The sequence below is a fragment of the Triticum aestivum genome, chromosome 6D (assembly GCF_018294505.1).
Source record: "Triticum aestivum cultivar Chinese Spring chromosome 6D, IWGSC CS RefSeq v2.1, whole genome shotgun sequence".
Taxonomy (NCBI): Eukaryota; Viridiplantae; Streptophyta; class Magnoliopsida; order Poales; family Poaceae; genus Triticum; species Triticum aestivum.
Window position 1 is genome coordinate 103459511 of NC_057811.1, and position 26354 is coordinate 103485864.

Here is a 26354-nt window from a genome sequence, read left to right on the forward strand (position 1 = left end):
CATTCTTCCCGCTGGGCCGGCTCATTTCGGGAGCTGCTTGACGCGAGGACATAAGCACCCCTCAAAAACAAAAAAAACCGAGACATAAGCAATTTCGTATAGTCGCGCCCCTCTCTTTGCTGCCTCTACCGCCACGCCATCGCTCCAGGCTGCCGGCGAGTCGCCACTCCACCGCGCTCACCGGAGGTGCCTCCAGCCTCCTCCTCGCATGCCGCAACACTCGCGCCGCATCCTCGCTTACACGCTCGCCCCGTCCCATGCTCGCCCCTCCGACGCAATGTGCCGGCCTCTCGTGTGCTCAGCGCCGGCGCGCTCAGGGCGTTTGGCGAAATGCCGACCCAGATGCCGGTTCTTGGACTGCGGGTGGACTCGTGGAGCAGGCGCGCTCTGAAGCGTGGGCGTATGTGCCGCGTGCAGGGCGGCGAGGCGGGTGGTTTCTTGGCCGCGGGCAATCCTTGGACATGGTACGTATGCGCTTCTGGTCGCGATCCCTCTCGTGTTCTGCTTGTGAGTGCATGCCTGTTATGTGTTCTGTGTGACGTGCATTTCAAAGTACAAAAGATGGCAGTCGTGTTACGTTCTCCAATTCTCATTCCATTCCATATTTCCATTCTGTGCTTGGGCAATGGACCACGACCAACCAAAAATTTGACGTACAGTAATTCGGTAACTCGTCTCTGGCTGATACGAAGCAAAGAGTGGCAGCACATAGTCTCTGCACTTGAATGGGAAACATTCTCAATCTTTCACTAGGAAAACAACACAACCATTTTGCATTTTTTTACTTTGCCCCATGCTCGTCAAACTTAAGTATATAGGAGTATATAATACTGCTGTGCGTGCCGGTAGTTGCATTAGATTCTCTCATTACACTTCATTCGGCACTTGAACCAACAAACACTTGTTGTAAAGTATACTTTGGTAACTCACCTCCAGGCTCCAGCCCCAACGGTTCCTAAAATCTGCTTATACGAAGCAAACATCTGAATGGAAACCATTTTCAATGCCTCCCTGAGAAAACAGGACAATCATTTTACATGTTTATACCTTTTCCTATGCTTGTGACTTAAGCATATTAGTACTTCAACAAACATCAAAAGTAAGATGAATTTTACAAAACTCTTTCCTTGAAGACTTACAAAGATCAGAATGGCAGTCTGTCAGGCTATGTTCAAAACAAACTGAACGATTATCAGAAGCAGTAGTTCTACTGGAACTAAAAAAGTTGCAACTACATTGTTCACGACAAATACAGGATTATCTATCATTTGTAGTTCACTATATGTTGGCTGATCTTTGCATCTCTGGATCAGCGTTTATACTGGACAGGCAGGAGACTACTTCCATGATAGTAGGCCTCCTGAACTGATTATGGTCAACACACTTGCAAGCGGCTTCAAGCACCTTCAGCATTTGCTCTTCATACCCTGTTCCTCGAAGTGTTGGATCCAGGACCTCAATCTGCTTTCCATCAGACCTCATCTGTAGAACCCATGGGACAAGTTCTTTGGGTGTACAAAATACTGAAACAGGTCGCCTTCCTGTGAGCAGCTCAAGCAGGACTACTCCGAAACTGTATATATCACCTCTCAGCGTAGCAACCCATGCTTGCCCATACTCGGGTGGGATGTAACCCATAGTACCTACTAGCTCCGTTGTGACATGAGTGTTGTTGGGAAGGATCAATCTGGCTAGCCCAAAGTCTGCAACATAAGCTTTAAATTCTTTGTCCAGTAGGATATTACCAGATTTGATGTCACGATGGACAATTTGAGGGTTGCAGGCATCATGGATATAAGAAAGGCCCAGGCTTGCTCCTTGTGCAATCTTGAGCCGAGTAGGCCAGTCAAGCAATGAGCTAGCACCATCATCCCTGTTATGGAGCCAATCATCCAGGCTTCCATTCTCCAAGTAGGAATATACGAGAAACCTTGAGTTTCCCTGGACGCAGTAACCCCACAGTGGTACAAGATTTTCATGTTGTGCCCTGGAGAGTGCATCAACCTCTGCACTGAACTCCCTTTCCATTAGACACATTTCACCATTGAGCTTTTTGATTGCCAGCTTGGAGCCATCAGATAGCTCTGCCTTGTAGACTAATCCATGACCTCCACATCCAATGATGTTCGCCTTATCAAAGTTGTTCGTAGCTTTCAAAATGTCAGCGAATTTGAGCTTGTTTTCTACTCCCTTGCCTTGTGCTATCCGCACCACAACTAATGTTTGCTCTGAACTGGAGTAGAATGAAGGTTCTTCAACATCTCCATTACTTTCCCTTCTATTTTTTCCTGTAAAACCCTTCTGCCTAATTGAGACAAGGAGACGCGCCAGCAACAAAAGAATAGCAATGCCTCCGAAGAACACGCCAAATGCAATTGCAAAAACAGCTTTCTTGTCTCGTTTTTTTCTGGAGGATTGAGATATTGAATCTTTACCGCATTTGTGAGTGAGCATAGAGCCACACAGCTTTGGATTCCCATTGAAACTAGAATTCTGAAATGTATTAAACTGGCCTCCAGATGGAATAGGTCCTTCTAGGTCATTGTTTGAAATGTTGAATTCTGAAAGGAAGTTCAGGGTGTTCAGTGCAGCTGGGATAGCACCTGTGAGATTGTTGCTGGACAACTCTAGCACCTGCAAGTTCGTGAGGTTGCAAATCGATTGGGGGATCTGTCCAGATAACTTGTTGAAGCTGAAATCAAGTACAGCAAGCAAGTTCAACTGACCAATCTGTGGGGGGATCACACCTGTGAATTTGTTGTTGCTTAGATTCAACATTGTTGGGAAAGATGTAACCACACGGTATTGAAGTGATGGGCCAGTATAAACAGGCAGCTCAAAGACCCTTGGGTCCAAATGAGTAGTGTTGTCAGTTGATTTTAGCATTGGCATCTCCGTGAATGTTAAGGGGATTTCTCCTGTAAGAGTGTTGTTTGACACATCTATATAGAAGAGACGGCTTAAGGAGTTGATCCAGTCCGGTATTGGTCCAGTGAGTTGATTGCTTCTTAAAATTAACATCTTCAGTTGTGTCAATCTTGATATCCATAGAGGTATTTTTCCAGATAATTGGCAACCATCCATGTCCAACACCTGAAGATTCTCAAAACCACCAATTCTGTCATCCTCTGGCATGAACTCTCCCTTGAAATTGAACGAAATAAGCAGGGTGGTAAGGTTCTTGCTGCTCTTAAGGATCTGAAGCGCATTTGCGATGTTTGTGAAATTGTTTTTACCAAGTGACAAGAAGGACAGGTGCTTCAGATTGCCTATTCTCGATGAGAGATGCCCATACAATTTGTTGTTAGCTAGCCGCAGCGCAGTCAGGTTACTGCATGAGTACATACTTTCTGGAACTGTACCGGTGAAGTTGTTGGACCAAAGATCTAAAGTTCTTAGATTGGGCAGCTTGGAGAAATTGACATTGCTAAGTTCTCCACTGAGTTTGTTGCTCTTGAGGTCAATTGTTACGAGATTTGTGCAGTTGCTCAGAGCATATGGCAGCTCCCCTGACATGTTGTTGTTGTTCAAATGGAACTCCTCCAGTCTCTTGAATTGACCTATATAATCTGGAATCTTTCCACTGAATTGGTTCCCTCCAAGATCAAGGGTTACGAGATTTCTGAGGTTGACTATGCGATTGTTATCAAGAACTCCATATAAACCATTGTTTGCAAAAGACAGGTATTCCAACGAGGTTGCATTGAATAGTTCATCTGGGAGTCTTCCACTGAGGTTGTTATACCCGGCCCTGAGCTCTCTTAGCTTGGAGCAATCACCAAGTCCTGGGGGTACGCTGCCTCTGAATTTGTTGAAACACAGATCAAGCACCTCGAGGGATGGCAAGGTGCTACATAATTGAGTTGGTATCTGCCCAGTAAAGCTGTTATTGCTGGCATTGAGTGCGATCAGATTCTCCATTGCTTTCCATGTGGTGGATGGAAACTGCCCTGCAAATAAGTTGCTTGAGATGTTTAGTACCTGCAGAGGCCTGCCAGGGGTTGAAGATGACAGCAGCTCTTGGAGTGTCCCGTTGAGCTGGTTAAAGCTAACATCAAGTGTTTTGATGCTGCTGGACGACACCAATCCCAGCGGCAGACCACCGGACAGCGAGTTGTCAGAGAGATCAAGGTACTGCAGCCCGGTTAGGTTTCCAAGGGATTGTGAGATGTGCCCCTCGAGGCCCTTCGAAGGCAGCAAGACATTGATGACCGTCTTATCTTGACTGCAGGTGATCCCTTCCCACTTGCAGCAACCCGTGCCATTCCGCCACGACGCAGAGAGGCCAGCATCTTGTGAGAGCTCGGCGAGGAACTGGAGAAGGGCGCCCTTCTCCTGCTCGGTGCAGCAACTGGTAGGAGTGGCCAAGCAGACCAGCAGCACAAGAGCAAGGCCAAAGGAAGGTATGCCTAATATTTTGCTGCATTTCTTGTTGGAGAAATGGAGTGTCTGCATGGTTTTCTGGTGAAACTAGCATGTAAGCAAGAGCTTGAGCTGTGCCCTGACTGGATGCATCAATGGTGGTCTAGTCATGAAAGCGTGTGATGGGGAAGGAGAGAAGCAGATTTTGCTCTCATTTTGTTTTGTCCACTTGTAGTCGTAGTCACCATGAAGGAAATCAAGGTCATAAAAATTGGATTTTACACAACTGCCACCAGCTCACCAGCAGCTTCCTGGTTCACACTGGCGTTTCCCTGTTCCACCATTGGCTGCCTGCTGTAATCTACTGACAAAGTCAATTGCCCAATTGTCCTGAATAGTCGACCGTACAAATAAAATCTGCTTTGTAGACTGTGTAGTCGTCCATGACTTTAGGATCCTTACTTAATTGTATCAATCAACATGCCTTAATTTACTAGACCTGACATCACTACTCTTACCGGCTTCACTAAACAAATCCAACTTCTTCCCACTAGCACTTGACCAGAAAAAATACCTCTTGACGTATCCTTTGCCTTTTTTTGAACAGGAGAAGGAGAAGATGTGTTTAAAGGGCAGTCTGGTGGACGGAGCTCCCGCTTGCGCAGCGTTCGGGGAAGGGCCCGACAACTTTGGGCCTATTGTACACAGCCTTTTCCTACATTTCTGTAAGAGACTGTTTCGGAACAACCCGTGACCTCATGGTCACAACTCACAAGGCAACAGCTTTACCACTGCGCCAAGGCTCCCCTTCAGAAGATGTGTTTTTGAAAGGAAAATAAAAACAGTTGGGTAACGACTTGCAGAATATTCTGAAAGGTGCTTGCGATGGAGAGCAAGCATCGGTGTCTCAGTCCGTATGTGGACAAACCCAGGCAAGAAGAAGTGCAATATTGTTGCTTGATGGACAAGGTGGATGGTTGACTTACTGTTGCTGGGTGATCTGTCCTCTCTTCCATCCTCTTGATTTACTAACCCTCATCACGCGAGCTTCATCTGATGCTTACCTTTGCCTTTTGATTCTCCTGCTCCACTGGCGCACTATTATATTGTGAACCATGGACTGTGACGCTTTGTGGCTATCAACTGAATTTGGAAGGGGTTCAAACTTTAAAGTAATCTGGGTAACGTGTGAGGGCTGGCTGGCAGGCTAGTTGATCACTTGGCTCTGATGATGCTCGTGTGGTCATGGTCTTTTGAGACAGAACCATGTATTAATCTCTACTGCTTTATTATCTTAAAAATTATCTGAGTTGGTAGCGGTCCGTTCACCCTCATCGAGATTATCTATTGAGTTATTAACATTACCAGATGCCAACTGCTATGTGGACATAATATTGATTCAACTGTTGTATACATTGAGATAATTATTAAATTTTGCATAAAGTTATGGATTATGATAACACAAGCCTTAAATGGCAGATGCAATATAGAGAGAGAACAAACAAATTTTGTAGCAATAGATAAGCATTTTTCTTTCTGGTACCGGTTTAGTTTTAGTTCTTGATGATGATTGATGATGCTAGGTGCAATGTATCATTATTATTATGTTCTAGATGATGCACTCTATCATTGATCATTATATGTGCGGTTAACGAGTTTTCTCTACCAACCGAGAAAAAAATAGCAAGTGCCAGGGGGGCATGGAATTTTGGCTCCCAACTTCTCGTGAACCATTGTGAACAGTAAAAATTCCAGAAATATAGAAAAAAAACTGACTTTTTTTAACAAAATGTTTGAGTGTTCTACGTATGTGCATAATCTCATGATCAGTGCTGTAAAATGCCCATCTAAAAAAATCTGTGCTAAAAAGGTCATTTTTAAAGCATTTTGGAGCATCATTTTTTTCCTAGAACACCAGGAATGGCATTTCTTCGCGCAAACTTGCGTGTACATAGAACACCCAAACATGCTTGTTGCCCAAATTAAGTTTTTTTTTTACTATGCTTGCTTTTTTTTGGATTTTACTATTCATCTAGGTACTTATGAGTGCCACGCACTCGACATAATTAAGGCTTTCAGAAACAGCCTTGGCATTGCATATTTTATTTGCCTGGTGCAGGATCTGTATTACAGGTACAGTACCGACTGAAGAACACAACACAGGGGATCAAAGACGCAAAGTATTTGGCGTGGCGTGTCAGCCCGGGGATCAAGCGTGTGTTTCAACATGTTGATGCTTTCTTTTTTACTTTTTCAACACGTTTTTTTGTTGAGTTGCTTTTTCAACGCGTTGATGTAGCTAGATCATGGGCTCCCGTTATGAGAGAGAGCCATCATGTGTTTTTCTGCGTAGTGCCACCTCACCATTCACACTTGGCCACTTGCACCGGAGAAATGGTGGTGAGACCCACCCGACTAATTATTTGACGTGCGGCTCTTATATGAAAACACGGGGAGGTCCGTCCCGAGAGTGACGGTTAGGTCTCGTTTCTGGCGACCGGGAGGCGTTCGCATCTGGGCTAGGTTTCCCTCGTCCCTGCCGGCGGCGGCCGCCCCACCCCCCCCCCCCCCCCCCCCCGGCGCGCGTCCATCCCCTGCCCCCTCGCTCCACCACAAGCCGGGCACGCGGGGCTGTTCTTCACCGGGAAGCTCTTGTTCTCCGGTGGTTGATCTGTTTCGTTTTTCCGATTTCTGACATAAGGTGTGGCTATGGATCGAGTGGAAGGATTGTTGAAGGGTCTGAAGCTCTCGGAGTCGGAGAGGAAGGGGAGGAAGATCAACTGGAGTGGAGGAGGAAAGGTGGGGGATGGGGAACCGCAGGCGATTGCAAAGTTATTCTCGGATAAGCCAGCCATGGCGGATGCGTTGGTAGGGGCGCTGGCTAAAGCCTGGTGTCCCATGAAAGGCCTAGACTGCAAGGACCTGGGAGATAATGTCTTCTTGTTCACTTTTCATCAGCAGTCAGGAAAGAGGAAAGCACTTGAAGATGGCCCGTGGGAGTTTGGGAAATCAGTTCTCGTGGTGGAGGACTTTGTGCCAACTAAAACTGTTAAGGATTATGAGTTTAGATGGATTCCGATATGGGTGAGGGTATTTGACCTTCCCCTGGGCATGATGTGTAGGGATGCGGGGGAGGCAATCGGTAATTTCATGGGAAAGTTCGTGGACGCTGACGTGGGTGTGAATGGAATGGCGGTGGGGAAGTACCTCCGAGTGAAGACAAGAATAGATATCTCCGAACCGCTGATGAGGGGTTTTATGCGGGATGAGGGCGAGGAGGAAGCTGCCGAAAGGGAAAAGAGGATGGGAAGGGAGAAGAAAGAGGAAGAGCTGTGGTGCCACTTCGAATATGAGTTTTTACCAGACTTTTGTTACACGTGTGGCATGCTGGATCACATCGACAAAGACTGCAACATCAAGTTGGGGAGGGGCGAAAGTCAACAGTATGGATCATGGTTGAAAGCTTACATTCCAAGGAGAGGCGGGGAAGGCAATAGAGGTAGTTGGGGGGGGGGGCTCGGCTGGGAAGTATAGGGAGGAACAACTACAATTCTCATTCGCAGAGCCTGGGTTCAAACAGGACTAAGTCTGGCAGTGATAGTGACAGTTGGCGCAAATCAGATCACAGTGATCCTCCGCGAATAACGAGTAAAAACAGTGCGGATGAAGAGGTTACAAGTCCCCTGAAAGATGGAAGAGAGGGTGGGAAAAATACTCAGAACCCAATAGCTGAGGTGGTAAAGAGAAGCTTAACCTTCGTAGAGGAAGAGAAGAAGGATGGGAAGGACACAAACATGATGGATCAGAACACATCGGAGATTAGTAGGAGTAATGTAAAGGAAAAGGGGGTACTAGCTGGTGTAGATGAGGCTCGCAGCAGTGTGGAGGACGGGGTTGGTTTGGCCGAAATGGGAAAGAAGGGCGAGGGAGGTGGAGACAGAAGGGGTGGGAGATTCATGAGGAAAGAGAGGGGGGCTGGGCAGGGGAACCAGGAGAAGCTAGATGTCCAGGTGGGAGGAAAAAGAGGAGTGGTGCCGATGGATGTTGATGGCAAGGAAGGGGAGAGAACAAAGAAAGCCAAGGTGAATGAGGAGAACAAAAACACCGGTGAGGTGAACGCGGGGCTGTCGGAACAGCCCTGCATAAACCAATGAAACTAGTGGCATGGAACTGTCGCGGGCTTGGGAACCCGACGGCAGTTCGTAGCCTCCTGGAGCTTCAGGGGGTTGAAGAGCCTGATATTCTCTTCTTATCAGAAACAAGACTGATAGAAAGGGAGTTGGACAGTCTGAGGTGGCGATTGGGTATGCCAAACATGGTGGTAAAGGACACGGTTGGCCGGAGCGGTGGTCTCGCACTGCTCTGGAAGAGAGGAGTGGATGTACAGCTGAGGTGGAAGGACAAGTACTACATTGACGCAGAAGTTAGGGAAGAAGATGGCACGAGGTGGAGACTGACGGGCATGTACGGTGAGTCGAGATGGGGGGAGAAGGAGAACACTTGGCAGGCTATGAGAACCTTGCGTGCTCAGTCCGATCTGCCATGGATCTGCCTTGGGGATTTTAATGAGATCCTGTTCGCAAATGAGAAGGAAGGGGGGGGCGCTTCGGGCCCAAGGGTGCATGGATGCGTTTCGGAGTGCGTTGGAGGCTTGTGGTTTGGAAGACTTGGGTTTTGTTGGGGACCCGTACACGTGGAGAAACAACTGGCATTCGGTGGATGGATACACTAGGGAAAGACTTGATCGTGCGGTGGCTAACATGGAGTGGAGGTGTCTTTTCCCATTGCATAAGATCATAAATGGGGACCCGCGACACTCAGACCACAGACCACTTATTGCGGAGCTCAATGGAAGAACATGTATGCCACAGGAGAGGGCGGGGCCAAATCTGTTCCGTTTTGAGGCACGCTGGTTGCAAGAAGAGGAGTGTGCACATGTGGTGGAGAAGGCATGGAATGATGCTTTCGCGGATGGAGAGGTCTCAGTGATGGAGGGCATCAAGCAGGTGGGAGGGGAGCTATCTAGGTGGGACAGGGAAGTGTTGGGGGAGCTGCGGGGTCGGATTAGGAAAGCAAGGAGAGAGCTGGAGAAGTGTAGGCGAAGCCCTTTGAGCCAAGAACAAGTGAACAAAGAGCATTTGCTGCGATATAAGTTGGGTAGGCTGGAAGACCAACATAACATGTACTGGAGGCAGCGAGCACATGCACATTGGCTAAAGTATGGTGATCGCAATACGAAATTTTTTCATGCCCAGGCTTCAGAGCGGAAGAGGAAGAATGTCATAAGAAAGTTAAGAAAGGAGGATGGGAGTGTAGTGGAGGGAGAAGAGGAGATAGGGCTTTTTGTCACTAACCACTACAAAAGTTTGTTCACTTCTCATGCAGGTTTAATCAACGATGAACTCCTCTCTTGTGTCCCTACTTCGGTCACCCGAGAAATGAATGACAGGCTGACACGGCCATACGAGGCGGAGGAAGTGAGGAAAGCTCTTGAGGCCATTGGTGACCTTAAAGCTCCGGGACCGGACGGAATGCCGGCTGTGTTCTATAAAAGGTTCTGGGAGTTGGTGGGACAGAAGGTACAAGCTGAAGTGCTTGCTGTCCTAAATGGGGGCGCTATGCCTGAGACATGGAATGATACCATCATTGTGTTGATTCCAAAGAATAAAAACCCTGAAAGAGTGACAGAGTTCAGACCCATAAGCCTCTGCAACGTGCTGTACAAGTTGATTTCGAAGGCAGTGGCAAACAGATTGAAGGAAATACTTCCAGAGATCATATCACCAACACAATCAGCGTTTGTCCCAGGGAGGATGATCACGGATAACGTGTTGTTGGCCTATGAGATAAATCATTTAATGCACAAGAAGAAGGGTGGTCGTGATGGATTGGTTGCTATCAAACTGGATATGAGTAAGGCCTACGATCGAGTTGAGTGGAAATTCCTCGAATGCATTATGCGCAAGATGGGTTTCGCTGAACAATGGATTGGAACCATAATGAAATGCGTCTCAAGTGTAAGGTATAGGGTGAAAGTAAACAGAAACCTCACTGAAACTATTGTGCCCGAAAGAGGACTGCGCCAGGGGGATCCCCTCTCGCCGTACCTATTCCTATTGTGTGCAGAGGGATTCTCGGTGCTCTTGCACCGAGCTGAGATTGAGGGATCGATTCAAGGAGTACAGATTTGCCAAGGTGCCCCTAAGATCAACCATCTGTTCTTCGCAGACGACTCGCTGATTGTGATGAAGGCAAATGCTCAAGGGGCTCACAGGTTGCAGGATATTCTTGCACTTTATGAGGCCCAGTCTGGCCAAATGATTAATAAGAACAAGTCAGTCGTCACTTTCAGTAAGGGTACCAGCAATGCTAGAAGAGCAGAAGTGTTGCAGATTCTTGGAATCGCGCATGAGTCTGTAGGAAAGCGGTATCTCGGTCTGCCAGTGCACGTCGGAGCAGCAAGAAGCAAGGAGTTTGAATACATTAAACAAAGCATTTGGCAAAGGATGCAGGGATGGGTGGAAAAACTGTTGGCTTTGCCGGGCAAGGAGACGTTGGTGAAAGCAGTGGCACAAGCAATCCCGTCATATGCCATGTCCTGCTTCGATCTAACTAAGAAATTGTGTGAAGAGATTGGCACTCTGATTAATCGGTATTGGTGGAGCCAACAGGACAAGTGGGATCGATGCCATTGGATAGGGTGGGAGAAACTCACTAAGTCAAAGAAAGATGGGGGATTGGGCTTTCGGGACCTGCACATTTTCAATCTGGCCATGCTTGCTAGACAGGGGTGGCGAATACTGCAGGAACCGGATACTTTGTGTGCGAGGGTGTTAAAAGCAAGGTATTTTCCAAAATGCTCGGTCCTAGAAGCAAAAGCGATTGGTGATATGTCGTACACCTGGAGGAGTATCTTGAAAGGGGTGGAGCTGCTGAAAGAAGGAATTGTTTGGAGGATTGGGACAGGAGAACATGTGCGTATCTGGGAAGACCCGTGGATACCAAATGGAACGACGAGACGGCCGCGCACTGCTAGAGGCAGCGTGCTCATCGACAAAGTCAGTGACCTGTTTGATCCGTATACGGAGAACTGGGATGAAGCACTGGTGAAAGATCTGTTCTGCGAAGAGGATGTGAAGGAGATACTAGCGATACCAGTCAGGAGTGGCATGGATGATCAGCCGGCTTGGCATCTGGATCCAAGGGGAGTGTTCTCAGTGAAATCCGCCTACCATTTGGGAACCAACATTAGGGACGCGAGCAAAAATAGAGATGCTAGCTCGTCGACGGCCACGCCAAGCTACTCGAAGAAATGGAATAGGTTCTGGACTCTTGATTTGCCCCCCAAAGTGAGAATGTTTCTGTGGCGTCTGTCACATAACTCTTTGCCGCTACGGATGAATGTCAAGCGAAAGCAGGTGGAGCTAGATACTAGATGCCCGATATGTATGAGGCTGGATGAGGATGGTGGCCATTTATTTCTCAAGTGCAAGCTAGTGAAGCATCTCTGGAGAGAATTGCAGCTGGAGGATGTTAGACTAGAGTTGATGAAGTGTGCTGATCCAGTAGCCATGTTTGATTTCCTGTGGTCGCTAACGCGGGTTCGCCGTGATCTGGTCCTGATTCTTCTATGGGAGTGGTGGAATATACGCAATAAAGCAAACCATGGCGGCAAGATGAAGCCCACAAAAGGAGTGGCCTATAACATCCGCAGAATACTTGATGATTTTCAGAATGGATCTTTGCAGACTGAAAAGCATGACACAATGCATACAATAGCAGGGTGGAGTAAACCAAAGGAAGGTTTTGTCAAAATTAACTTTGACGCATCCTTCCATGTGGAGCAAGGAGGGGGAGCCTGGGGCTGTGTTATGAGATCAGATCAAGGGGACGTCATTGCTGCATGTGCAGGGAGGATGGATCATCTCACATCGGCTTTACAAGCTGAAGCTACTGCTTGTAACAGGGCCATCGAAGCGGCGAGCGAAATGGGAATCAATCAGGCTATTTTTGAATCAGACTCGTTGAGTCTGGTGAATGCCATAAACTCTGGCGAGAGGGATCTGTCTTCAATTGGCGTCCTAATCCGTGAAGCTCATAGCCTTTGTTGCGCATCTTTTGATGCTTTTGAATTTACCTTCTGTAAGTGTTCTTGTAATTCTGTAGCCCATAGCCTTGCTGCTTTTGGCTATCGGGCAGGTGTGGTGTGCTCCTGGTGGAAGGACCAAGCACCAGAATTTGTATGCGACTTGGTTGCCGGCGATTCTGCTGTGCAGGGTTAAGTTAATGGAATGTGTATTCCAGTTCAAATTTTTTTTTTATTTGACGTGCTGCTGCGGACGCGTAGTTGCTCGATGCGTCCTCTTCATGGTCTTGGATGATTTGAAAAGGCGCCTCGCTTTTTTTTTTTCATCCTTTCCGCCAAACTACGGGACATTCTTCGGAAGCAGCGATTCGGCGCCGAGGTGCATCTGTGCGTGAACAGTAAAATCATTTAAAATAGCAAAAGAAATATAAAACTTCTGAACTTTTCTGGCATCTCAGATGCTTGCATGCGTGATGTGCCTGCAAAAATTTGTGATGTTTGGACATTTGAGGATGCCGTGACAGAAAAAACAAAAAAAAATGGATGTGAAAGAAACTTTGAAAAAGTTCATTGTTGGGCTGGAATTTTTTTTCTTTTGCCTAGAGCTCCTCGAACGTCGAAACATCACGAAAATTGCACGCTCCTTGAGTACTCGATCATTTTCGATGCCAATAAAATTCAGAATTTTTTTAAAACTTTTTACTATTTTTTGAATTTAATGTGCATCGGGTGTAGATTAGCCCGGGCTCAGACGTGAATTACCGATATTCTTCTACTTTCTTCCAGTTGTTCGACCATGACAGCCCTCGCTTTGACTCGCTCGCCCTACAATGGCAACAACCTCCGTACTCTTCCTCTACCACTAGGGACAACCCATTTTTGAGCAACCATAGTGACGTTGAGACCCGTATATATGATACATCAGCATACTCTCGATTCTCGAATGAACAAAGATTTTCCCTTTTTACACACACTTCTTGCTCTTTTCTTCTACCCACTATCTTCGTCTATCCACCACCGCGGTCCAAGCTCGCTACCTTAGCTCGTAGTCTCTCTTTCCACCACTGCACCCCAACCACCCACACACACTTCGAAATACAAACATGTAACGTTGCAACTGTGTCATATTTCGCATCATGCATGTTTTAGTATGGTGGGCCCACAGTTTTTGTTATGCCACGGTAAACTTCTCCCCCCCGCCATGCATGGTTAAACCACTCTTGTTATTCATTTCTTCTACCAACTATCTCCGTCTATCCACCTCCCCGGTCCAAGCTCGGTATCTCAGGTCGCAATCTCTTCTTCCACCACCCCATCCTCACCCACTCAAACATACTTCGAATTACAAACATGTAGTGTTGCATGTTTCACATCATGCATGTTTTATTAAGGTGGGCCTACGTTTTTGTTGTGTCATGGTAAACTTCTTCCTCTTTTGTCCTCCTGCCCGCAATGTGATAAGAACATTTCCCCTCCCACTCCCACTCCCACTCCCACTCCCACTCCAAGAGCTATTATTTTCAGACATCGAGATTGAAAGTGAAAATATGAGGAAAATACTTTCTTCTTAGATATGCATACAACATGGAATGCGTATTGAGTTCCAACGGCGGAGCTATGTGTGTTAGGGGGGGGGGATTAGAAAAGATCCCTGAAGAAATTTTTATTAGGTGCTAAGATTAAATATAAGTGAAGCCATCTGCCCTCCCAAACATTCCTATGTTCTGTTTGCCCCCTCCCCCCCAACCATACTCAGCTAGCTCCACCACTGCTTGGTTCACATCAGTTGCATAGAATATAATATATGGACATAAACTATTATGAGATTTCAGGTCACATGAATCATTTCAGCAGTTGGAACAATTATGAGTATGAAAACAACCGAGATTCTTTTTATACAAAACACAAGACAATAGTTGTATCTTTGTCGTAAGTCTTCAGGACACTCAACCTTCACCTCTTGATGTAACTTGTTTAAAATGACTACATCTTTTAGATGTTCACCACTGAAAATCAACAGGCTAGTCTGAATTAAAATATGATTACATCTGCAACGGTGTCATCCAAAAAAACACATGAGTTTCTATCTCTCGCTCTCCCCCTCTCCATCTGAAGGAAATATGCCCTAGAGGCAATAATAAAGTTGTTATTTATATTTTTCTTATATCATGATAAATGTTTATTATTCATGCTAGAATTGCATTAACCGGAAACTTAGTACATGTGTGAATACATAGACAAAAAGAGTGTCACTAGTATGCCTCTACTTGACTAGCTCGTTAATCAAAGATGGTTAAGTTTCCTAACCATGGACAAGAGTTATCATTTGATGAACGGGATCACATCATTCGAGAATGATGTGATTGACTTGACCCATCCGTTAGCTTAGCACGATGATCGTTTAGTTTGTCGTTATTGCTTTCTTCATAACTTATACATGTTCCTATGACTATGAGATTATGCAACTCCCGAATATCGGAGGAACACTTAGTGTGCTATCAAACGTCACAACGTAACTGGGTGATTGTAAAGATGCTCTACAGGTGTCTCCGATGGTGTTTGTTGAGTTGGCATAGATCGAGATTAGGATTTGTCACTCCAATTGTCGGAGAGGTATCTCTAGGCCCTCTCGGTAATGCACATCACTATAACCCTTGCAAGCAATGTGAGTAATGAGTTAGCCATAGGATGATGCATTACGGAACGAGTAAAGAGACTTGCCGGTAACGAGATTGAACTAGGTATTGAGATACCGACGATCGAATCTCGGGCAAGTAACATACCGATGACAAAGGGAACAACGTATGTTGTTATGCGGTTTGACCGATAAAGATGTTCGTAAAATATGTGGGAGCCAATATGAGCATCCAGGTTCCGCTATTGGTTATTGACCGGAGATGAGTCTCGGTCATGTCTACATAGTTCTCGAACCCGTAGGGTCCGCAAGCTTAACGTTCGATGACGATCGGTATTATGAGTTTATGTGTTTTGATGTACCAAAGGTTGTTTGGAGTCTCGGATGTGATCACGGGCATGACGAGGAGTCTCAAAATGGTCGGGACATAAACATTGATATATTGGATGACTATATTCGGACACTGGAAGTGTTCTAGGTGGTTTCGGGTAAAACCGGACTGCCGGAGGGGTTACCGGAAACCCCCGGGGGAATTAATTGGCCACCATGGGCCTTAGTGGAGAGAGATGAGGGCAGCCAGGGCAGACCGCGCCCCCTCCCTTGGAGTCCGAATAGGACAAGGGAAGGGGGGCGGCGCCCCCCTTTCCTTCTCCCTCTCCTTCCTCCCCCCTCTCTTCCCTTGTTGGAAACCTACTAGGAATAGGATTCCTAGTAGGAATCCTGCTTGGGGCGCGCCCCATGAGGGCCGGCCAGCCTCCCCCTTGCTCCTTTATATACGGGGGCAGGGGGCACCCTAGAACACACAAGTTGATAGTTGTCTTAGCCGTGTGCAGTGCCCCCCTCCACAGATTTCCACCTCGGTCATATCGTTGTAGAGCTTAGGTGAAGCCCTGCGTCGGTAACTTCATCATCACCGTCGCCACACCGTCATGCTGACGAAACTCGCCCTTGGCCTCAGCTGGATAAAGAGTACGAGGGACGTTACCGAGCTGAACGTGTGCAGATCGCGGAGGTGCCGTGCATTCGGTACTTGGATCGGTTGGATCGCGAAGACGTTCGACTACATCAACCACGTTACTAAACACTTCCACTTTCGGTCTACGAGGGTACGTGGACACACTCTCCCCGCTCGTTGCTATGCATCACCTAGATGGATCTTGCGTGTGCGTAGGAAAATTTTGAAATACTACGTTCCCCAACAGTGGCATCCGAGCCAGGTCTATGCGTAGATGTTATATGCACGAGTAGCACACAAAGAATTGTGGGCGATAATAGTCATACTGCTTACCAGCATGTCATACTTTGATTCAACGGTATTTTTGGATGAAGCGGCCCGGACCGACATTACGCGTATGCTTACGCGAGACTGGTACTACCGACGTGCTTCGCACACAGGTGGCTGGCGGGTGTCGGTTTGTCCAACTTTAGTTGAATCGAGCGCGACTATGCCTGGTCCTTGTTGAAGGTTAAAACAACACACTTGATGAAAAATCGTTGTGGTTTTGATGCGTAGGTAAGAACGGTTCTTGCTCAGCCCGTAGCAGCCACGTAAAACTTGCAACAACAAAGTAGAGGACGTCTAACTTGTTTTTGCAGGGCATGTTGTGATGTGATATGGTCAAGACGTGATTATATAAATTGCTGTATGAGATGATCATGTTTTGTAACACAGTTATCGGTAACTGGCAGGAGCCATATGGTTGTCGCTTTATTGTATGAAATGCAATCGCCATGTAATTACTTTACTTTATCACTAAGCGGTAGCGATAGTCGTAGAAGCAATAGTTGGCGAGACGACAACGATGCTTCAATGGAGATCAAGGTGTCAAGCCGGTGACGACGGTGATCATGACGGTGCTTTGGAGATGGAGATCAAAGGCACAAGATGATGATGGCCATATCTTATCACTTATATTGATTGCATGTGATGTTTATCCTTTATGCATCTTATTTTTCTTAGTTCGGCGGTAGCATTATAAGATGATCTCTCACTAAATTTCAAGGTATAAGTGTTCTCCCTGAGTATGCACCGTTGCGACAGTTCGTCGTGCCGAGACACCACGTGATGATCGGGTGTGATAAGCTCTACGTTCACATACAACGGGTGCAAGCTAGTTTTGCACATGTAGAATACTTGGGTTAAACTTGACGAGCCTAGCATATGCAGATATGGCCTCGGAACACTGAGACCGAAAGGTCGAGCGTGAATCATATAGTAGATATGATCAACATAGTGATGTTCACCATTGAAAACTACTCCATCTCACGTGATGACCGGACATGGTTTAGTTGATATGGATCACGTGATCATTTAGATTATTAGAGAGATGTCTATCTAAGTGGGAGTTCTTAAGTAATATGATTAATTGAACTTTAATTTATCATGAACTTAGTCCTGGTAGTATTAGCATATCTATGTTGTAGATCAATAGCTCGCGATGTAGCTCCCCGTTTATTTTTTATATGTTCCTAGAGAAATATAAGTTGAAAGATGATAGTAGCAATGATGCGGACTTGGTCCATGATCTGAGGATTTTCCTCATTGCTGCACAGAAAAATTATGTCCTTGATGCACCGCTAGGCGACAGAACTATTGCAGGAGCAGATGCAGACGATATGAACATTTTTGACAAGCGCGGTATGATGACTACTTGATAGTTTAGTGCACCATGCTTTATGGCTTAGAACCGGGACTTCAAAAATGTTTTGAACGCCACGGAGCATATAATATGTTCCAAGAGTTGAAATTGATATTTCATACTCATGTCCGTGTCGAGAGGTATGAGACCTCTGACAAGTACTTTGCCTACAAGATGGAGGAGAATAGCTCAACCAGTGAGCATGAGATTGTCTGAGTACTACAATCGCTTGAATCAAGTGGGAGATAATCTTCCACATAAAATAGTGACTGTCAGAGTTCTCTAGTCACTATCACCAAGTTACTGGAACTTCGTGATGAACTATAATATGTAAGGGATGACGAAAACGATTCCCGAGCTCTTCGTGATGCTGAAATCGACGAAGGTAGAAATAAAGAAAAGCATCAAATGTTGATGGTCGACAAGACCACTAGTTTCAAGTAAAAGGGCAAGGGAAAGAAAGGGAAATTCAAGAAGAACGGCAAGCAAGTTGCCACTCCCGTGAAGAAGCCCAAAGCTAGACCCAAGCCTGAAACTGAGTGCTTCTACTGCAAAGAAAATGGTCACTGGAAATGGAACTGCCCCAAATACTTGGCGGATAAGAAGGATGGCAAAGTGAACAAAATTATATATGATATACATGTTATTGATGTGTACTTTACTAGTGTTCATAGTATCCCCTGGGTATTTGATATTGGTTTAGTTGCTATGATTAGTAACTCGAAACAGGAGTTACAAAATGAACAAAGACTAGTTGAGGGCAAGGTGACGATGTGTGTTGGAAGTGATTCCAAGGTTGATAAGATCACCATCGCACACTCCCTTTACCTTCAGGATTAGTGTTGAACCTAAAATAAACGTTATTTGGTGTTTGCGTTGAGCATAATATGATTGGATCATGTTTATTGCAATACGGTTATTCATTCAAGTCAAAGAATAATTGTTATTCTGTTTATATGAATAAAACCTTCTGTGGTCATACACCCAAGGTGAATGGTTTATTGAATCTTGATCGTAGTGATACACATATTCATAATATTGATGCCAAAAGATGCAAAGTTGATAATGATAATGCAACATATTTGTGGCACTGCCGTTTAGGTCATATTGGTGTAAAGGGCATGAAGAAACTCCATGCTGATGGGCTTTTGGAATCACTTGATGCTTGCGAACCATGCCTCATGGGCAAGATGACTAAGACTCCGTTCTCTGGAACAATGGAGCGAGCAACTGACTTATTAGAAATAATACATACTGATGTATGCGATCCGAAGAGTGTTGAGGCTCGTGGCGGGTATCGTTATTTTCTGACCTTCGCAGATGATTTGAGCAGATATAGGTATATCTACTTGATGAAACATAAGTATGAAACATTTGAAAATTCAAAGAATTTCAGAGTGAAGTGGAAAATCATCATAACAAGAAAATAAAGTTTCTACGATCTGATCGCGGAGACAAATATTTGAGGTACGAGTTTGGTCTTCATTTGAAACAATGTGGAATAGTTTCGCAACTCACACCACCTGGAACAGCACAGCGCAATGGTGTGTCCGAACGTCATAACTGTACTTTATTAGACATGGTGCGATCTATGATGTCTCTTACCATTTATCACTATTGTTTTGGGGTTATGCAGTAGACACAGTTCCATTCACGTTAAATAGGGCACCATCTAAATCCGTTGAGACGACACCGTATGAACTATGGTTTGGCAAGAAACCAAAGCTGCCGTTTCTTAAATTTTGGGGTTGCGATGCTTATGTGAAAAAGTTTCAAACTGATAAGCTCGAACCCAAATTGGAGAAATGTGACTTCATAGGATACCCAAAGGAGACTGTTGGGTACACCTTCTATCACAGATCCGAAGGCAAGATATTTGTTGCTAAGAATGGATCCTTTCAAGAGAAGGAGTTTCTCTCGAAAGAAGTGAGTGGGAGGAATGTAGAACTTGATAAGGTAATTGTACCTTCTCCCGAATTGGAAAGTAGTTCATCACAGAAAATAGTTCCAGTGATTCCTACACCAATTAGTAAGGAAGCTAATGATGATGATCATGAAACTTCAGATAAAGTTACTACCAAACCTAGTAGGTCAACCAGAGTACGTTCCGCACCAGAGTGGTACGGTAATCCTATTCTGGAAATCATGTTACTAGACCATGACAAACCTATGAACTATGAGGAAGCGATGATGAGCCCAGATTCCGCGAAATGGCTTGAGGCCATGAAATCTGAGATAGAATCCATGTATGAGAACAAAGCGTGGACTTTGGTGGACTTGCCCGATGATCGGCAAGCCATTGAGAATAAATGGATCTTCAAGAGGAAGACGGACGCTGATAGTAGTGTTACTATCTACAAAGCTCGAATTGTCGCAAAAGGTTTTCGACAAGTTCAAGGTGTTGACTACGATGAGATTTTCTCACTCGTAGCGATGCTTAAGTCTATCCGAATCATGTTAGCAATTGCCACATTTTATGAAATCTGGCAAATGGATGTCAAAACTACATTCCTTAATGGATTTCTTAAAGAAGAGTTGTATATGATACAACAAGAAGTTTTTGTCAATCCTAAAGGTGCTAACAAAGTGTGTAAGCTCCAGCGATCCCTCTATGGACTGGTGCAAGCATCTCGGAGTTGGAATATACGCTTTGATAGTGTGATCAAAGCATATGGTTTTATACAGACTTTTTGAGAAGCCTGTATTGTAAGTGCATCTAGTGCCACCCCTAGTTGGTTTTGGAGTATTGACGACAAACCTGTTTGAGGGACTAATGTGTTTGTGAGAATTGCAGGATAACACATGTAGTAGTCCCTCATTGATTCGGTTTACCTACCGGAGATGACCCCTAAAAATGTGTGAAGACAATGAAGACAATGGTGGTATGTGAAGATATTCACAACAAAGATTATGACTCGAGAAGACATTCACGTGAAGACTATGGAGTGCGAAGACATAGCTATTTCGTAGTTTCCTTTTCTTCTTTTGTTGAGTCATAGGAACCACCGTACTGTAAAGTGGGGTCCAAGTGAACAAAGTCGGAGTGACTGAAGTGATGCGCAACCAAATCCTATGTCTTCGAGCGAAGACAATGAGAGCAAATCTTATCCAGAGCTGGATGAGTCAGCTTTACTTGTAGCCCAAGTCAAGCTGCCGCGTGTGTTTGAAATCTGACCGTTGGACACGTGTCAGTTCCTTAGTGACCCAGGGTCATTTCGGAAAAATCAGGTCGGGTTGCCTATTGGCTATAAATAGCCCACCCCCTACACCATAAATTGGTGGCTGCTCAGAGTTAGTGCACGGCTTTTGTCATTTGAGAGCAACCCACCTCGAAGCCTTTGAGAGAAAGATCCTTGCGAGGACAAAGCCCAAAACACCCAAAGCCAAAGAGTGATAGGCATCACTGAAGTCTTTCTGTCTGCATGACCTGAAGACTTGTTACACTTGAGGACTGTGAATCCTCCAGCCGGTTAGGTGTCGCGTTCTGGGCATCCAAGAGTCATTGTGGATTGCCGGTGAACGAAGTCTGTGAAGGTTTGGAAGTGTACCTTGAAGACTTACCAGAGTGATTGGGCGAGGACTAAGTGTCCTTAGCTCAAGGGGAATAAGGTGAAGATGCGGTCTTCTGAGTTGAATCTCAGCCTCCCTAACCAGACGTACAGTTGTCACAGCAACTAGAACTAGTCCAACAAATCCTTTTCCTCACCAAGCAACTGGTTCTATCTCTTCTCTCACTTATTTACTGTTTGTCTTTGTGAAGTCATTTGCATGATTGTCTTATCTGTTTGACTTCACTGTGTGACGACTATTATTGTTTGGCTTCATACTATCTTCCATCTTGATCCATACTACCTAGCTGCTATTAGTCTTCGTGCTTTAGCTTCATTAATTGCTTGACTATGGCTTGCCTAGTGTAGTCTACCTTCTGCTGCATGTCAATAGGTTCATTTCTATTGTTTGTCTTCAAATCTCCCATGTTTTGAAGACTTTCATAAAAATCGCCTATTCACCCCCCTCTAGTCGATAACTAGCACTTTCAATTGGTATCAGAGCAAGGTACTCCCTTGTACTGTGTGATTCGGTTTAACCACCTGGAGTTTTAGCTATGTCGACTGTAGGGATAATCAAAGTCTCCGCCGCGTGCCCTGTCTTCGATGGCACTGATTACCCCTACTGGAAGAATAAGATGCGTATGCATCTTGAAGCCATTGATGTCGACCTCTAGTATGTCGTCAAGAACGGTGTTCCCAAGGGCGGTGAAGGTGTCACCCGTGCTGATGTCAAGAAGTTCATTCAACTGGATTCTACTGCTAAGAACATCATCTGTGGTCATCTGACCAAAGGACAGTATGGCCGTGTGAGTGCTCTGGAAACTTTGAAGCTAGTCTGGGACTGGCTTTCCAAGGTCAACGAAGGCGTCTCAACCCAGAGAGACTCAAGGATCAGTGTTCTCCAATGAGAATGTCCAGCTCACGTTTGATCGCCTCACTGACATCACAAATGAGCTTCATGCTCTTGGCGCCACTGAGATCACCAAGCATGAAATCGTCAAGACACTCCTAAGATCACTTGACAGCTCGTTTGACACCCTAACCTTGATGATCCAAGAACGCCCTGACTTCAAGACTCTCGATCCGTCTGACATACTTGAGAGGCTCAACACACACGAGTTCCAGTTATCTGAGAAAAGAGAGATCTATGGTTCTAGCTATGGGCGTACTCGCGCTTTGAAGGCAAAAGTTGTTTCCTCATCTGAAGAAGAATTTGACTGCAGTTCTGGGGATCCTGAAGACATTGGAAAGGAGCTTGCTATGCTTGTGAAGAAGTTCCAGAAATTGACCAAGAAGAAAGGCTTCTGAAAGTCTTCAAGATCTAGCTCGAGAAATAATGAAGCTTCTACTCATGACCGCAAGAAGAGAACATGCCACAAGTGCAAGAAACCTGGTCCTACATCTATGAGTGTCCTTAGTGGGACAATGAGAAAAACAACAAGAAGAAGAGCAAGGAATATGATTCTGATGACAAGAAGAAGAAGAAATCCTCAAAGTCTTCTTCCAAGTCTTCGTCCAAGTCTTCATCACATAAGAAGAGCTCATCTGGCAAGGCTTGTGCTTTCGTTGGCAAGGAAATGGATTCAGAGGAGGAGTCTGCTTCTGAGGAGGCAGAGGTGGAGTCTGAGGAGGAGTCCGACTCTGGCGTTGCAAGTCTGGCTTTAGCCACAGCCTACGTTGCCAAGTCCATCTTCAACACTGAAGACAATGGCTCCGTCACCAACGCTGATGCTAATGACGAGGACGACTCTGCCCCCACCTACTGCTTCATGGCACGTGGTGCCAAGGTAAACTCACGCGATGCTTACTTTCAAACATCAAGTGAAGATGACTCTGATTGTGAATCCAAACCTAGCTACAAAACACTTGCTAAAATTGCAACTGAACAACAGAAAGCTATGGAACATATTCAAAAACTGTTAGACAAAAGCGTTACCTGTTGGACGCGGAAATGACCCAATCTCAGTCCTTAATTGAAGACATCAAAAATCTTCATGTTAAGTACGAGGAACTTGAAAGTCGTCATGAAACGCTCTCAACAACTCATGAAAAGCTTTCCTATGATTATCTTCAAAGGAAGCAAGAACTTGAGAAATTGAGAGCAGTTCATGAAGATCTTCAAAAAGAGAACGAGTCACTTCATGCTCAACAGACCAGTCACGCTCAGGAAGGATTTGAACCACCCTGTCTAAAATGCCTTGAGCGTGATAACGCTACTTCTGTTGCTGAATGTTCTGCTACTGCCTCTGCTGCAATATTTTCAACTGCTGATGTGGTAACTAACCCCTCTGCTGAGGATGCCACCACTATTGCTGATGAAAATGCTAGGCTGAAGACATTGCTTGAGACTGGGATGTACGAAAGTCTCAAAGGGCATCAGACACTATGTGATGTCCTCAAAAAGCAGATTCTGAACCGAAATCCTAGGAAAGAGGGTGTTGGGTTCGAGAGGAAAATGAATGTTGATGGTTCTTACTGGAAGCCTGAGCAGTACCCCAAAACCACATGGGTTGCTGCAAAGGGACCTTCAGTGGACCCATCCACCTTATCTGGCTTCACTTGTGCTAACCCGATTATCATTGATGAATCCTTTGATGCAAACTATAAACTGTTTAAGAATCAGAATGGTGAAGTGTTTGCCAGGTATATTGGTACTAACTGCAGGAATGGACCACCCCTGAAGAAGATCTGGGTGCCCAAAAGGTATCTTGAGAATCTTCCTGTGAATGTCATCATGACACCTCCAGGGAAGAAGACAAACCCTAGACCAAAGGCTTCATATAGACAGAGGACTCACCAGAGTCACCCTAACGCCAATGTTATGCAGGGAAATCATACTCAGACTTATGAATATGAGCGTGTATCATCAAACCGCTATGTTCATAAGACTAAGAACTATTCTGCTTACTCATATGAGTATTACTCACCTCCTGCAAGGCTATTTGCTAGGGCTCCAAAGCCGAAGTTCTCAGATGCTGCACTTAGACTCATTGCTTCGAAGCCACCCCTCAAAATGTGGGTGGTTAAGAAAACTTAACTCTCTTTTGCAGGGAAAGGTCTCCAGCCGGAAATCAAAGGCGTCTGATGCTTATGCTGGGGACCTAAAACATCTTGTAGGGCACAAGATTAAATGCCCAAATGGTCTCACTATGTATTTTGTACCTGAATCGCTTGCCAATCATCCTATCAGTCCTAACCTTGATCTGAGCTTTGATAATCCTCTTGTCCGTCAAATGTTTATGCTTCACAATACTCTTGGTGAAGCCTATCCCCCTAACTGTACTGTAGGGTATGACACCAAATGCTTCAGAATGGATTATGGACAATGGATGCACTAATCACATGACTGGTGATCGAAGTCTTCTCATGGACTCAACCTTACGTCCATCTGACAAGAGTCACATCACATTTGCTGACACTGGTAAAAGCAAGGTATTGGGTCTAGGTAGAGTTGCAATCTCAAAGGATCAGCACATGGATAAAGTGATGCTTGTTGAATCCCTTGGTTTCAACTTAATGTCTGTCTCAATGCTTTGTGATTTGAACATGATTGTGATATTTGGAAAATATCGTTGCCTTGTTCTAATGGAATCTGACAAGTCTCTAGTCTTTGAAGGGTACCGGAAAGATGATCTATATATGGTAGATTTCTCATCAGGACCACAGTTGGCCATATGTCTTCTGGCAAAAGCTTCAGAGTGCTGGCTCTGGCATCGGAGGCTAGGGCATGCTGGCATGAGGAACTTGTACACTCGCGAAGAAGAAACACGTCGTACGCATCGAGGGCGTCAAGTTCAAGAAGGATCATCTGTGTGGTGCCTGCGAAGCTGGAAAGATGACGAGGGCCAAGCATCCCTCGAAGACAATCATGACGACATCTCAACCCTTCGAGCTGCTACACATGGACTTATTTGGTCCTACTCACTACTCTACTCTTACTACCACTGCTTGTCTCTATGGCTTCTTCATTCTTGATGATTATTCAAGATATACTTGGGTGCACATAATCCTCTACAAGAATGAAGTGTAGGATGTCTTGAGACGCTTCACCAATCATGCCATGACGAACTATGGCATCAAGATCAAGCACATCAGAAGTGACAACGGCACAGAGTTAAAGAACACCGGCCTCGATCTTTAACTTGATACATTAGGCATCACTCATGAGTTCTCTGCTCCATACACACCTCAGCAGAATGGCATCGTGGAGCGCAAGAACAGAACACTTATCGAGATGGCTCGGATGATGCTTGATGAATATAAGACTCCAAGAAAATTCTTGCCCGAAGCCACTGATACTGCATGCCATGTCATCAACCGTGTTTATCTTCATAAGCTTCTGAAGAAGACATCCTATGAGCTCCTAACTGGTAAGAAGCCAAACGTCAGTTACTTCAGAGTATTTGGTGCTAGGTGCTGGATCAAGGATCCACATCACACTTCAAAATTTGCACCGAAAGCACATGAAGGTTTTATGCTTGGTTACAGAAAGGATTCACACTCCTACAGAGTCTTCAACCTCTTTCACTATAAAGTGGTTGAAACTGTAGATGTGCGGTTCGATGAGACTAACGGCTCTCAAAGAGAGCACCTGCCAAATGTGCTAGATGAAGTTCCACCTAGTGAATCCATCAAGCTTATGGGAACTGGAGAAATCATACCGTCTGAGGCTCAGGCTGAAGAGGAACTTATCATCGCTGCACCTAATCAACCTGAAGACAATGCTCAGCCCGAAGACAATGCTCAAAATGAAGACAATGATCAGCAAGAGCAAAATCTTCGTCCAGTTCATCCTCGTGTTGCAAATGAAGTACAGATTGAGAAGATAATTGATAGCATAAATGCACCTGGTCCACTCACTCGTTCAAGAGCAACACAGCTAGCTAATTTCTATGGGCACTTTGCATTTGTCTCAATATCTGAACCCAATAAAGTTGCTGAAGCCTTCATGGAACCTGAGTGGATTCAAGCTATACAAGAAGAGCTTCAACAGTTCGAGTTGAACAATGTATGGGAATTGGTCAAGCGTCCTGATCCTCGCAAGCACAACATCATAGGCACTAAATGGATATATCGCAACA

The 26354-nt window shown here is 45.3% G+C and overlaps 1 protein-coding gene and 1 long non-coding RNA gene across 2 annotated transcripts; one reads left to right on the plus strand and one right to left on the minus strand.

Annotated features, from left to right (window-relative positions):
* The first annotated feature begins 85 nt into the window (after window positions 1–85).
* LOC123143859 (uncharacterized) lies at window positions 86–5678 on the plus strand. Its single transcript, XR_006471109.1, has 2 exons — window positions 86–464; window positions 4970–5678. It is a non-coding gene; the product is annotated as an uncharacterized lncRNA (long non-coding RNA).
* Window positions 962–4718, minus strand: LOC123143856 (tyrosine-sulfated glycopeptide receptor 1-like). Its single transcript, XM_044562862.1, has one exon. The coding sequence runs from the start codon at window positions 4453–4455 to the stop codon at window positions 1279–1281; it is 3177 nt and encodes a 1058-aa protein (XP_044418797.1). The 5' UTR covers window positions 4456–4718; the 3' UTR covers window positions 962–1278.
* Window positions 5679–26354: the final 20676 nt, after the last annotated feature.

Coding starts and splice junctions, on each gene's coding strand:
- LOC123143856 (XM_044562862.1), bottom strand. CDS start 4,455: ATGCAGACACTCCATTTCTCCAACAAGAAATGCAGCAAAATATTAGGC.